Raw genomic sequence first — 15,435 nt, forward strand, 5'->3', positions numbered from 1 at the left:
ACGACGCTCAGCCACTGTAGCCAAAGGTGGGAGGGAGATCTAAGGAGGAGTGCAGAGCACATCGACTCCTGCAGGTTGATGACCTCTCCAGGCTGAAGTCCACCAATCCGAAGGCGGGGGGGGTGGGGGGGTAGGTCGGGTTTTCACAGCATCTGTCTGCATTCCTTCGTGGGGGTTTGTTCCTAGCCTCTCAAGGCTGCTAGTGCGTCAGATTTGGATAACAAGACTTTGTTTGGGTCAGGCTGAGATAATTTTCCTCTCTGCCTTCAGTCTTTAAACTGATCATTCCAGTCCTTCAGTGAAGCCAATTTGGGTATGGCTTCTCTCCCCTCCTCAGACGCTGCGCTCCCATTCTCAATCTCCACTGGGCTTTTCCAGTGCACCTTCAGTTCCCGTTTTTAAAATAAAGATTCTTTTTTTTTTTACCATAAGATCTGTGAGTGTGTGATTCTGCAAGTCTTGGGTTAAACGCATTCCCCAAACCATGTCAGAATCATCCGGCCAAAACGCTAACCCCGCAGACACACCTCTCACTGATCTGCTCCACAGATTGTCTCAACAAGAACAAGCCTCGCCGCTGCTAATGGAGCAGTTACATGCAGCAAACAATCGATACCAGCAGTTGGAGGCCTTAGTGTGGCAGATACACGACAGGCTGTCCCAACCGCAGACTCAGGCCTCCGCTTCGGAACCCCCGCTGGCCGCCTCTGTTACTCCTGTTGTCCCCGGACCGAAAGCAGCAGTTCCCACAGAAGTCACTCACTCCCGTCCAGCCGCATCACCGCCATCTCTGACCTTCAGCGGTGAGTTCGAGGACTGTTACAGCTTCCTTTTACCTTGTCGACTCGCATTTGAGCGATCACCAGGAGCTTTCATCACAGACTCAATTAAGATCTTGTATATTGTTGGATTACTTCATGGAAGAGCTCTGAGATGGGCGGAAGCAAAGAGTCACTGTTCCACGTTCCTATCTGGTCCCTTTGAAGACTTTTTAACTGATTTCAAGCTGACTTTTGGCAGTACTGAGTCCGTTACGGATATCAGAAAATGGCTGTGGAATTTATCGCAGGGTCAGAGATCGGTGGCGGGTATGTCGGTGGAGTTCCGAACTTTGGCAGCATGGTCTACCTGGAATGAAGATGCCCTTCTCGCTGCTTTCACTGAGTCCCTCAACGACCGAGTCCAGAACCAGCTGGCATTTTGCCCGGAACCCAATTCGTTGGAGGAACTCATTCGCCTGGCTATATCCATCGATAAGCTCCATCATGAGCTGCAGCACCAGAGTTCCAGTGTCAGAACCGCTTCCACTCCTGACCGTAATCATGGTTTGGGTCCTCGCTCCTCCGCAGAGCCCACCTCCTCGGATGAACCCATGTAGGTGGGAAGGGCTCGCCTTACCCAAGAGGAGAGACAACATTGTGTAATGTCATATTGTAGGGAGTCTGGACACTTTGCTAGAGCCTGCCCAGTACTGTTAAAAGGCAGAGCCCACCAGTAAAGACGGGACTACTGGTGGACAGTAACTCAGTCTCTGCGAGCTCCCGTTGCATACTCCAATGTTCTGTGTTTTTTTATTCTGAGCAGTTTTACACTCGAGGCACTAGTTGACTCTGGCTGTGAGCAATCTTTGATGGACCCTGACTTGGTGAAGAGATGGAAGATCCCTACCGTTCGGCTGCCTACTCCTCTCTCTGTGTCATCTTTGGACGACCGGAACCTATCCACCATCCCTCACCAGACCATCCCTCTGCAGTTACGGGTGTCAGGTAAGCTTTTTATGCATTTCCCTCTCCTCAGTCTCCACTGGTCCTGGGTCACTCCTGGCTGTCTCTCCACAACCCCCACGTGAACTGGAAAATGAACCGAGTAGAGGAGTGGAGCCCTGAATGTTCAGAGACCTGCCTCTGCTCAGCCTCTCCAATCCTCCGCCGTCCCGCTGCCCCTCCGGTGGAAAAGATTGATTTATCTGCAGTGCCACCGGTCTACCACAACCTCAGCCAAGTTTTCAGTAAGGATCGGGCTTCTTCACTTCCTCCTCACAGACCCTTCAACTGCAGCATAGATCTGCTGCCCGGAGCTCCTCTTCCCTCCAGTCGCCTTCATCACCTCTTGAAGCCTGAGAGAGAGAACATGGAGAGCTACATTCAGGAGTCTCTGGCCGCCGGACTCATCAGACGGTCCTCCTTGCCTCTGGGAGCTGTTTTTTTTTTCTTTGTTCCTAAGGAGGGAATACTCAGACCCTGCATCGACTACAGGGGTCTTAACCAGATGACTTAAGAATAAGTACCCTCTGCCATTGTTAACTTCTACCTTTGAGCCCATTCAGGATGCCACCAACTTCAGTCGTTTGGACCTTAGAAATGCATACCATTTGGTACGGATTCATCAGGGGGATGGGTGGAAGACTGCATTTAAGACACCCATCGGACATTTCGAATATCTGGTGATGCCTTTTGGTTTGACTAATGCCCCAGCTGTTTTTCAGTCCCAAGTGAACTCTGTTTTGGGAGACTATTTGAATAAGTTTGTGACTGTCTACTTAGACGATATTTTGATCTTATCTAGTTCTGAGGAAAAACACGTTAAGCATGATAGGTCTGTGTTACAGCACCTCCTAGAGAACCGTCTATATGTGTGGAGGCTGAGAAATGTGTTTCATGTCCCTACGGTAAAATTTCTAGGGTTCATCATTGAGAGCGGGAGGTTGAGGGCAGACCCCGAGAAGGTCCGTGCAGTCACTGAATGGCCCACACCAACGTCCCGTAAACAACTGAAGAGGTTCCTGGGATTCGCCAATTTTTACAGGAGGTTCATCAGGAACTACAGTCAGACAGCCACCCCTCTGACAAACTTGACCTCTATTAATCGGCCTTTTGTTTGATCCCCAGAAGCCGAGGCTGCTTTCCAGACACTAAAGAGGAGGTTTACAAACGCCCCTGTGCTCCACCGACCTGATCCCCAACGCCAGTTTACACTTGAAGTGGATGTCTTTGGATTTCTGCGACTCCTCAGAATTACTCACCTGTGCCCCATAGGATTTCCGGACACAGCTCTCACCGTTCTCCATTCATCCTAGCCGGCCCACTCTCCTGCTCTCCTCTCGCTCCCTCTCCTGGACACCCCACTTGGATTCACCCTGGCACCCAACCTACCCTCCCTCATTCCTACGCTCCCCTACTCCCAGTAAGTCAATTCTCTGCACCCACCAGGTTTAGACTTACCTTCCTGGACTCACCTGTATCTGCTCTCCCCTCCTCAGATGCTGCGCTCCCGTTCTCAATCTCCACTGGGCTTTTCCAGTGCACCTTCAGTTCCCGTTTTTAAAATAAAGATTATTTTTTACCATAAGATCTGTGAGTGTGTGATTCTGCATGTCTTGGGTTAAACACATTCCCCAAACCACGTCACTTTCATGCATTATGGTCACTACAGTGGACAGCTTCTCAGAATTTTTATTTTATTTATTTATTTTTTGCTATTAAGCACAGCTGTTGCAGACTTTACTGCATTTGAGTCCCCCCACTGGACTCTTGTAAGTCAAGTCAACATATTTCATGTTCAGAACACACGCTGTCCACTGAGGTGGACAAGTATCAAATTATTTGTAAATTAAATATTGCAAAAAAAATTTAGGTTGAAATTTGTTTCATTCATATGTAAAAGTAAATGAAATTTAAAAAAAAATCATGGTTAAAGATTTCATAATTCATGCATGAAAGTTAATTGAACACCATCAAACCTCAAGAGTTTAAAAAGAACTTCCACAGAACCTGTCTGACATGGTGATGGGTGCTCAAACGCTCAAAAAGCAACAAACAGTATGTCCTATTCTAAAGAATTTCAAGAACTAAAGAAAGAACAAAACATCTAAAGCACCACAGCCCTGCTTCTGAAGACGTATGGATATTCGTGGTGTTGCTGTCATGTTTCCTGCTTTTTGGCCTGGGTGGTTACCTGGCTTACCGGAAAATTAACGAGCTGTCGAAGAATATTGGCTCTTTCCTGGAGCTCAGGGATGGATTACACCGCGCTGTGAATGCACAGACTCATATTATTGTCGAGATGAGTTTTAAGCTTGGAAATTTGGCTGAGATTCGTGCATTGGCACAAAAGATGGATGCGATCAAGGAGCGAGTGGACGAATCAGCACAGATTGGGATAGATTAATTACGCCATTATTGGGTTTTGTGAGGTTGAGGACCAACGGAACTTTAAGACAGAGAAGAAATTATCTCTGTCTTGCCCCAAAACAAGTTCTTATCTGAAGCTGGTGCCCTTGAGCCTGTGAAGCTGAAACGAATACCCCCCCTCAGAAGAAATGTGGAATGCTGTCGTCGCCATGGCGACTCCGTCTCCCTATCCCAGCCTGGGTGGGACTGTGAGCTGTGAAGGCCGCCGAATCGTTCCAGGAGTCACTGTGCCCTCTAAACCCAACGACCTCCTCCCCCTGTCCAGACTGAAGTGATGAGCGCTGCTTATCGTGGCTGCATGCACTGATGTGTGGAGAGTCCCAAACCCTACCGCCCCACCTAGTGGACACTTATGTTGTGTAATGTCTGAAATATGTTGCATTTCTGTCTGAGGTGTTTTTTGCATAGCAAAGCTGCCCTCCCTGTGGAGGGTAACTCTGAAGAGCCTTTTTCCCTCCACCTGACCCAATCCTCATGTAAACCCTCTGATCTCTATTAAGGTAGCGCAACTCAGGTTGCAAATGACCACAATCACCAATTCTTGTCATGTGTTTTTGCCTATGTATGTCTGATCTCAGAATTGTGTGTACTGAAACTCTAATTTCCCTCTGGGATTAATAAAGTATCTTTGAATTTAATTTAATTGAATTTTGTTTGGTTCAAGCTAAAAACAAAAACCAACACAAAGGTCCGACACACAATCGCCAAAAAAATTCTTGTTTCCCCTCCAAGACTTTGGGGAAACCATTTTATAGACTGACAAGACAAAAAGCATCATCTTGTGGCGTAACAGTAACGATGGGTTAGATTTATACAGCCCTTTTCAAGGCACTCAAAGCAGTTTCCATTATTCACAAGCTCGCACATTCACACACTGCTGGTGATGGTGAGCTACCATGTAGCCACAGCCACTCTGGGGCAGTCTGACAGAGGCAAGGCTGCCATTTGAGCCACCAGGCCCTCTGACCACAAGGCAAGTCAGATGAAGTGTCTTGCCCAAGGACACAACAGCAGAATACTCTGCTGCCCCGAGCATCCTGCCAACAGTAAAACACAGTGATGGTAGTGTGATGGTCTGTGGCTGTGATGCTCTTTCTGGACCTGGATAAACCTCTAACTGACTAAAACATGAATTCTGCACAGAAAATGCTGCAGGAGAAAGTCCGGCCATCAGTTTGTCCCCTCAATGCTCAAGAACACTTGGGTTGTGCAGTAGGACAATGATCTGAAGCACACCCGGCCTTTTCACTCTTTCAAGAATGACATGTTTATTTGTATAAGGTATAAGATATAATGCAGACAACACTTTTTTTTTTGCTAAGCCCACCCCCCCATCCTGTAGCCTTACGCAGTATATGTAGCAGCCCCTTACGTACAACTGTCAATCACAAAGCACACATGGAGATTTGCAGAAGTAAGGACGGATGCAGAGTTAGCAACCAATCGTATGTACAAATAAGTCTTTAAAAACATTATATATACAACTTTTCTCGATTGTTATTCTCACTTTGTGCTGTGTATATTTGATATATGTGAGAATAACAATCGTAAAGCAATGTGTTTTAGCTCCGTTGGCCAGCTAGAGGCGCGCATTCAAGAAACAGAACCCGTGCTTCCAGCCGTAATCACGGGAGTAAAGATGCAAGATACAAAACGGTTTTTCTGCCCTATGAGAAAAAACTCAATTTTTCAGCTTTGAATGAGAAGTTCATACTGAAAAACCCTCCAATGTGGCTGAATTAAAAACAATTCTGTAAAGACGAGTGAGCCAAAATTCCCCCACAGTGATGTGAGAGACTCATTATCAGCTATCACAAATGCTCGATTCCAAGCGTGGCCGTCAAGCGTGTTACAGTTATTAAATCAAATTTAGGGGAGCTAATCCTTGTACACGGCACCTACGGGCTTTGTGAAAGTCAACACAAAAGGGGTTTATTGTCCAACTGTGTAATAGGGAATGTTATTGACACATGGATTCAATTTTATTTGTTCTAAATCTTCATCTGAAAGAAATTCAATTATGTGCATTCGAAATGTGTTCACAGCAGAATAGTGCTGTAGCTTTGACAACAAGCTGTCAGTTCAAACGTACACAAATGACTCCGTTTAGTTAAATGAAGAGAAAAGTGACCTACTTTACATAAACATAAAAATGTTCCACTGCCACAGATGCAGCACAGTCTCGTAAAGACTCAGGCGCCTACTCACATGTCCAAGCCCAGATAAAAGCCATGTTTCTCATCAGTGCCAATCAACTAAAACATCAGGAAAACCTGGACTATAACATGATGCCTGATATTCTCTACATCATTATAGTGTTTTAAAAATGATTTTTTTTAATCCCCCACACAAACAACACAAGGAAAAGTGCACCTGCAGCACATCCCCAGCCTCTGACTCCTTGTTCATACTGCCTAAACAGCTCCTATAAGGGGGCAATAAAACACACAGTTTATATTACTTTCACAAACATATTAAACAGTTTCAGACTCGGTTTTTATTATAAAAAATATTTGCAGCACAGTATACTCTGCTGCAAATATTACAACAATCTGCACTTCTTTATGGTTGCCTCAAGTGAATTTCCTTTTTCTTTGCATCCTTTCCATAACTCCAGACCACGAGCACAATAATGAGAACATATGTTTGCTTCGCCTCGATCCATTTTGGACTTTATATCATGACCTGATTGCAAAATTTAAATCTAAACAGCTCCATAATTACACACACACACACACACACACACACACACACACACGGCTTCACGTGTTTTCTAAAGCACATTCATGGTTACATTGGATTTATGAGAATAACTCAGAGTTTCATCTAATCGTATAAAACAAAATATAATGTACGTTTCGCATTTGCTGTGTGTTCAAACCCCTCATCACTGCAAAGTACGCTTCTTGTACCAACGTTGTGTGTCTTTTATTGTGAAATTCATCAAAAGTGCCCCAATGAAAGCACCAGCTGACAGAAGAAACTGGCAGGCGTTGCTGTGAATCCACTCCTTAGGGAGTTTCGTCTTTTGCTTCCACCACAAATGAACTGACATGTAAGGGAAGAAAAAGAGCCTTGTGCACCAGCAAAGATCATGACTGCGGGGGGGGTGGGGGGGGGGGTACTTTCATGACAAGTGGAGGCCTCGCAGGACTTTTAACTGACTCTGCTCACTGTGTGTATCCAGCTTCAGCGGTAAGTGGAGCACCAGCGCGAGGTGCTCTGCACCGCAGAGATCCTGCAAATTATGCTTTCACTGTATTTCGATGCAAACTGAGAAGCAAAAATACACCAACCCAACAATCAATCCAATCAATTCTCCATTCAGAGGGCATTAATCACTCCATTAATTAATCACCCGGGGTCACAGCTGCCACATTCATGCTCTCATTAGTCCACTTCATCAACGGGGAAAATGGAAGCTTTGGCTGATAATGCCTCGTTTGTTTATTGTTGGGGGTGTGAAAACGACACATACTGGTTTCGTGTGTGTGGGACTTCTTGATTTTCTAGAGTCCCTACTGGTGCACCAGCAGCCTGGAGGTAATGGCACCCCTCCGAGAAATTCATCTTAATGATTGAGCTTTTTATGCTGCAGGGAGGTGGGGTTTTAGTTGTTTAGTAAATCTTAGCAAACTCTCACTTGGATAAAGTCAAACTTTTACCAAAACTCTGTAAAATAAAGGTTACCTGCCACCGAGTTTGGCCGAGGCATCACAAGAGAGGAAGATCCATGCAGGTGGTGCTGAGGAAGGGGTCTTTTGGGTGCAGGTGGAGTCCTGGGCTCCATGATCTCTGTTCTGGGTAAGGCTCTCTCTCTGGTTTGCCCAACATGCTGGTCCTCGCTTGCATGACCCATGATGCCAGTGCAGCCACCCGGGCCCTCCTCCTTTGTCAGAACCTCACTGGATGTGCTGCGCTCTTCATTCTCAGAAGAACTAGTGATGGTTGCTGAAGTTTGCAAAGAAACCATTGCTAAATATAGCTGAGAAATAAACCATCTAATTCAAAGAACAGCTTGCATGCTTTTGTAAACTCTTACAATTGTCTGGATGTTAAAACTAACTGTGCAAATCACGTTTCTTCAATCAACAATAATCTCCATGAGACATGGACTCTTCGATCAGAGAGTTTTATTGTATTTGATGTGCCTTTTATAATCAACTATAAATAAAAACTCTATTTAAAGAGGAAAATGTGTCCTATTTTGAGAAAATCAGACCCATATGCAACAAAGACAGCAGTGTCCCAGTTTTGACAGGAGGGAGCGGAAGCCTTAAGGCTGAAACAGCACAAGCGAGAAAGAATCGGTGGGGTTGGGGTGCACTTTTAATAACAAACTTTGTTAATTTACTTCGTCATAAATGGTGGTAGAACAAGTTGTGTTTGAGTGTAGTAAATGTCACATCCACACAGGAAATGTTGAAATATAGAGATTAAAAACCTGCAGCTCTCACCTATAATTCCACTATCTTTGCTCTCCAAGGTTGAGTTGGGGCTTTGGGATGGAGGTCCAGGGCTGCTGGCAGAGATGAGTCCAGAAGTAGGACATGGGGCGGGGCTACGAACGGGGCTGCGTGCTGGACTGCGTCCCGGGCTGGAGAGGGTTCCACTGGGGCTGGATCCGGAGCCACAGCGAGGAGATGATAAGGGTAAAGACTGGGGTAAGGGCTGGCCTCCAGCGCTGGTACTCAGGGTGGATGTGGGGCTCTCTGAACAGGGGGAGGTGGTGCTGCAGGTCAGAGTGGAGCTGGGACTCCCCCCGTAGACAGTGTCACACTAATGGATCAGAAGGAGGAAAGAATAGTTAATCAGTCTTTACTGCAGGGGCGATGCTGAGCACCCAGAGAGATGGGCCAGGCAAAATACGCACAGCAGTTTTCTACATTTAACCCTCTGGAGGCAGGCATTGCATATTCGCAACAGTTAAAAACTACCTACCGGGTTAGTCCCCATTCAAGTTTCATGAACATTTTTTTACTCAGAAGTACCCCTGAAGGACTTTGTTGTTTGCCCTGTTATCAAAATTTAATTTGAGCCTGAGAGGGTTAACACAGTTTTATTCCCATATTTGTGAAAGAAAAGAAAAACACATTTTTCACAAATGTGTGGTCTGAACGGGATCAAACCATTTTTGAGGTTTTAATATTTTTCTAATATGGAGAAATAAGCCAGCTTGAAACTTTAAGGTGCTTCAGCACCTGTAAAGAACGGCTAGAAATGCTTACGCTTTATTGTACAAGAAAGAGTTAAAAACTCCTCCAAAGTATAACAAATAATAACAGGAAATATGGCAGATAAAGACACGTATTAAATGATCATGTAAATAGAACAGTTTGGTATCAGAGTCGTTGAAGCTTGAGTAACTTCATATTTTGTTTCTTTGCTCCTAAAGCTGGAGTGAGCTGCCTCTGAAGGAGCAGGACTTTGGGGGAAACCAGATGAGAAGCATAGAAGAAAAACACTTCATCCTGCATGAACAGTCTCCGTTTGAGTGGATTTCTTCTTTTTCACATATATTTTTAATAAACTCAGTCTGCTGTTGCCATTTCAACGCAACTACACGCTACCTGGTCAAGTTTGCCTTGATGCAAGGTTGTTCTTGTGAACGTTAAAGGGCGCATAAATGGAAACTAAGGTGATAAATCCAGTTACTTTCATACAGGCTGTCATTTTCCCATTTTCTCTTGATAACTGGCTGGTTGGACTTCAGTCTAGATCAGTTACTGCAGAAATGTGCAGTTTTCTCCGTATGTCACTGTCAAGTTCTCACAACTGTTGGCATGCACAGTACTGATGACATTAGCAAAGAAAACCCAACAGATATAATTGTGTTATTGTTTAATAACAATATAATATTATAATATCAAACTATCTGAAAGATGGCATTTATTACAAATGCACACCTACTCTAGCACCTGCTAGCTTTTATTTATTTATTTTTCAGAAACTTTTATGTAAAGCTGATTTTACAACATGTTTTTGCTTCGTGGGATGAAACTGGGGTACCCAGAGAAAACCCACATGTGCATGTGGAGGACATGCTAGCTGAGCACAAAGAGGGGCCACAGCCCGGTTTTGAGCCAGCAACCTTCCTGCTGCAAGGCAGCAGTGCTACAATTGCTCCACCATGCAGCCACTACAGCCGTCTGGAATAAGTTGAGGGTATGATAAACGACAGCACACAGGCTTAAATCAGCACAACAAAGTAAAATCCAGAGAGAAGTTAAGCGTAAAAAGACGAATAAAGAAGAAAATTCCTCAAGACTAGGAGCTAAAACCAGAGAGATTCAAACTTTTTTTTTCTAAATCAACATTTTCGTATTTGCATTTGATCAACAGAGGCTGTGGTACTTTATCTCCAGACTCTGTGATCCCAGACTGACACGTTAAAAAAAAAACTCCCTTCTGACTGTTTCTCATCTTTTTATTAAATCACGTGCGTTTGGCGTTCCATCACTGATGCAACATTTCTGTAACTCAGAGTTTAAACAGCTCACCGTTATTCCCTCTAAACCAAAACCTCATCCACTGTAGCCAGGGCAACCCGCATCCTTCACACGAACGATGCCATCGCTGTAAAACTGACCGAATCTGGAGCTCAGGTGGTGGAATGAGGCTGAGAAAATGGGCCATGGCTGAGCAATGCAAACGCGAGGAGGTGGAGAGGACGCATGATGGGATGTCATCATAACCACTGGGTAGTTATGCTATTTAAAAAAAAGTTAGGGTGGAACAATGAATATAAAATATTATAAAGTTAAAGTCCCGTTAGTTGTCTCACACACTGATGTGTGTGCGACATTTGTTCTCCACATTTGACCCAGGGGGAGCGGTGAGCTGCAGACACAGCCGCGCTCTGGAAATTTGGTGGTTTAACCCCCCAATCCAAGCCCTTATTGCCGAGTGTCAAGCAGGGAGGGATTGGGTCCCATTTTTTCAACGGTGGAATTGCTGTAAAAATACGAAAATATAAAAGATTATATGATGAAATTATAAAACTGTGCCACAGTACATGGCAGGATGAGTATAATGTTCTCGGTTTTGATGGTTTTATACGTTTTCATTTTATAAAACTGATTTTAAAATGATGTAACCAGTGAAGTAAAATAACATCCTTCAGATAATCTTCCTCTTTGTTTAGAGGTCCCCAGATCCGGGACAGGTGACTGGAGTTTTTAACTCTCAGGTGAAGCCGTAACGAACAAATGAACACTGATGCAGATCCCCCCGGCTGTAACTGGACAAAACGGTATTAATTTAGGTAGTCTGTACATCTCTAAATGAATAAGTTTGTATGCATTTATAGAACGATCGCTAGTTTTATTGCTATTTCAATGACCGAGTCAGCCGTGGACAGTGTGCAAAGCTACTTTTACAAACATAGCATTGTTCTTTTTGTGTAGTTCTTTAAAAAGGATTCAATTGGGGGTGTAGTGTAATTCAACATTTGTCCCACCTTCTTTTCCCTCCTGTCCTCCATAGGAGAGCTAGCAGTGCTGGTCGTGGCTTCTCCCAGTAAGAAACATAGTCTGGTCATCAGCTCCTGGGTAGAAAGGGAGGAGCAGTGGTGGGGCTCCACGTGGAGGTCTGACGGGCACACAAATTCAGGACACAGCCATTAAATGCAAACTAAATGTTAAAACACACAATCCGTGTGCAGCTCAGCGTTTCCTGTGATGTTCTCTTGCATTCCCGAACCGTATAAATGCACCCATGGGTCAGCAGAGTCGCGATTGCACCAACCAGGAGGGGAAACTGGTGTTGAAGCTGCACCAGGAGATCGTGAGTTGCTCTCTGCATATGTCTGCTAGGAGCTTTGGTAAGGATACCAGTGGTGAATTTCAATGAACTGGGTAGTGGAAAGAGAAGCTCTGATTCAGGCTACGTGCTGGATTCATTCCTGATGCTTAGACCCCCGATCCCCTAAAGTCCAAGCTCACTTCAGCAACGTGACATTTTCTCAACTCACTGAGCTTCAGCGGCGCATGCCTACGTTCTCACACCTCATGCATGTACTGTTCTCAGCGGAGTAACGTGCATATCGAGTAGGCAACAAAACGGGGCGATGACGGGACATAACGGATTACAGGAACGGCTCACTCCTCCTCACAATCGTCTTCTCGTTTAAGCACCGTGTTCATTTCTCACTCGTCTGTTTCCATCCTGGCTCTTGCTTTAAAGATGCTGCGTGATTAATAGTGAGCTGGGAAAAAAAAAGGTAAACCCAGCAGAGAAGACCCAGATTAGTTCTACGAGTCTAATCGTCTTCGTTTTGTATTGGCAGCTTTCATATTAAACCTGCTGACGTGTTTTTCAAAGACAAAACTTTGTTTTTGGTCACCAAAGGCCTGAGATTCAATCTGGAGTAGCATCAGGACATTCTGAATGTCCAGTGCTGTTCATCAAACCACCTGGCAGTTGCCAATGGTAACGGGAAGCTGAGAGGTGCCTGGCAACAAGGAAGGGAGATGTCTCATAAAATCTGTTAAGCCTAAGGATAACCCTCTGGCCAAACACACACACACACTCACACACACACACACTCACACAAAATAATAATGAGACAAGCTGGAGGAGATGCAATTAGACCATTTTTTCAGCTTTGATGAAACCATAACTGAACAAGCAACATTTAGTGAAGTCATGCAAAAAAAAAACCCGGGAGACTGAACTAACTCTCTCTCTCAAAAGAGAACAGGAAAACAGTCATCATCTACCTTCTGGGTGTCACTTCCACCTCTGCCTCACCCCATTCATCCTCCTGCCTCAGCCTCATCCTCTCTGCTTGAGTCTAATACCTGTAAAAAAAAACAGACACGATGCCAGACACGCCCATACGCTCCTGCTCTCACCTCTGTGGTCTGTCTTGCCACGGCGCGAGGCAAAGACAGGAGGTTCTCTCGCTCTGGAAGAGCCGTCCACATACTCCAGCTTCCTTAGCCGTTCTTTGGCCACGGCAAAGAGGCAGGAGGGAGAGGGAGGAAGAGCACGCAGGGTGGGAGGCAGGGATTGGAGGGTGGAGAAAGGGAGGGATGAAAGAAAGTGAGAGAGAGGGGATGAGAGAGATTAAGTCTGCCCAGATGAGAACTGCGGTGCAGAATTTGAATTGTGTCCCAGGAGTATAGAGCAGAATATCCACAGAACAAGCCACACATACAAACCATATTCACTGCACTGTGGGCGTCTATCTATCATATATAACTGCCTGTAACGCGTGAACGTGTGGTAAGGTCATCGGTGCGCTGGGATGTGTGTGTGGGTGTGTCGTAGATTATGCATCAACGTCTCAGGACTGTTTGAAGCAGGTTCTTCAGAAGAGGACAACATTCAGAGGATGCAAACACTGAAACGGTGTAATCTGAAGCAGCCTTGGCTGAGTTATGCTGTAGATTAAAAAACACCATCTGGAAACTAGCGCCTTGCTTCTGATTTCCTTTTTAATGACAGCAAGGATGTTAACTTGCTGTAATTTTCCTGTCGTGTTTGCTCAGGCAGTGCATTGAGGCATGCAATGAAATGTAATAAAGACTTTTTCCTTTTTTTAATGACTGGAAGTACTTACTGCACACTACTGCCACCTTGTGCTTGTTCTTATGTAAGACACCCCTGGTGAGCAAGCTTTGCTTCCTTTTACCTGCAGATTTTGGAGTATTTATATTACGTTTTTACTAAACATGAGAGTCAAATTTTACACCTCGCAACATCCCTTAGCTGCTTCTGGACAGAAATATAATTTAATATGTCAAACTTTCTAAAAAGCACATTTACTTTAAAGGCATACTATACAACTTTTTCATATTTTAAAATCATTTTCTTGAGCCACTAAGTGCGAAGATGATTTTTTACACAGTTAATGAAATGTCACTCAGACCCAAACGACCCCTGTGGTCAGAAAACCGCACTTGCAACTCCGGTAGTGCCGGTCTGGTCCCTGCTGGTGGAGTGAAGCTGACATGGTGGAGCTGGAGTCTGCTTCCAGCACATTACCTGCATGTTTTAAATCATGATTTAGTGATTAGTCACCCTTATAGAAACTAATGAAAGCTGAGGAGACACGTCAGCAGTTAGATTAAGGTGTACAGCACAGTGAGGAGGTAAAATTCATTTTCGGTTTAACCACAGTGAATTATTAATGGACACTAGAGGGTGCTAAAAGCAAGCACAACTGCCTAGTATCCCTTTAATTCTATAATGAGTAGCAATAAGGTTTTTAAATTGATTAATATGTTTCTAACTATTTAATGGGAGAAATTATTTGACAACATGAGAACAAGCAGTTTCCAAAGCTGCTCCTAGTTCGCTAGCGCTATAACCAACAACACAAGTAATACACATGCTTTTAAACTGGTCAAAGTTAACATTTCATCAATTTAGACTTTGATCGTGACTTCTTATTAATAATTTTTATACAAATTTTAACATTTTAATACTCAATGAAAACTCCACTGCTGTTCTACTATAATACAGGCTCCTATAGCCTTTAGTTATTTTGCTTAATTATTTACTTTGACAATCTGTCTGGTGTTTTTGGGCCCAGAGGACCCAGTCTGTGTAGTTTTCTGTCAAGTGTATGAGCTCTCTGCTAATCAAGGCAAGCGTTCTGCCCTCTTCACAGCTTTTCCCTTGTGCTTCTTGTCACTTCGTTTAGATCGTAACGTAACCCACCTGGAAATCTGAGGCAAGACTGAGAGGATGCTATGTCAGTCTGTCGAGGGAGGATGGGGGAGGACGGTAGCGAGACGGACACGCCCTTGGTCAGTCTCTTCACTTTTCTGGGGGTGCCGCTGTTACGGCTGTGGACATGGGCAAACCTCTGGCCGTTACCCTTTTGTAGGGTGCTGGGGGTGTATGCTTCACCGCCTGCAAACAGTAGAAGAGAAAAGACTAGGAGGAGTAGGTTTTGATTCAGCCGAGCTCATAAACGATAAAATGTGTGTCACTAAAAGCTGAAACAGAGCGAACATTCTTGCCTAGGAGGCATGTTTCTGTGTGAGGTAATGGGAAGTAATATCAGAACATATATTAAAAGGAATGGCACTGGACTCATTGGGCATGACCTAAATTGCATTGCTATTCAAAGTTTCACTTTAATGTTTATTGCAATTATAGCGATTAAGCCTGATCCTGAGCACTCAAAATGACGTTACGCAACAAATGAAAGACTCTCTGCAACCCATAAAGACTGAAGGAGACCAGTGCGGTTTGCCCTGTAGTTTTCAGTTAAGTTTTTCATTCCCTCCTA

At 44.5% G+C, this 15,435-nt stretch overlaps 1 protein-coding gene across 2 annotated transcripts in view; it reads right to left on the reverse strand.

The window, feature by feature from the left end:
* tanc1a (tetratricopeptide repeat, ankyrin repeat and coiled-coil containing 1a) overlaps window positions 1–15,435 on the reverse strand; it is a 52,366-nt gene that overhangs the window by 35,712 nt on the left and 1,219 nt on the right. Inside the window, exons 3-7 of one of the 2 annotated variants that reach the window (XM_054732387.2) lie at window positions 14,859–15,053; window positions 13,046–13,138; window positions 11,650–11,780; window positions 8,648–8,969; window positions 7,881–8,141 (exon numbers count right to left, since the gene is read on the reverse strand). In XM_054732387.2, the coding sequence (XP_054588362.2) occupies window positions 7,881–8,141; window positions 8,648–8,969; window positions 11,650–11,780; window positions 13,046–13,138; window positions 14,859–15,053 (1,002 nt within the window). Of the gene's footprint in view, window positions 1–7,880; window positions 8,142–8,647; window positions 8,970–11,649; window positions 11,781–12,910; window positions 14,778–14,858; window positions 15,054–15,435 lie in introns of those variants that run through there. The other variant, XM_070554834.1, reaches the window with a different exon arrangement.

The sequence above is a fragment of the Nothobranchius furzeri genome, chromosome 9 (assembly GCF_043380555.1).
Source record: "Nothobranchius furzeri strain GRZ-AD chromosome 9, NfurGRZ-RIMD1, whole genome shotgun sequence".
Classification (NCBI taxonomy): domain Eukaryota; kingdom Metazoa; phylum Chordata; class Actinopteri; order Cyprinodontiformes; family Nothobranchiidae; genus Nothobranchius; species Nothobranchius furzeri.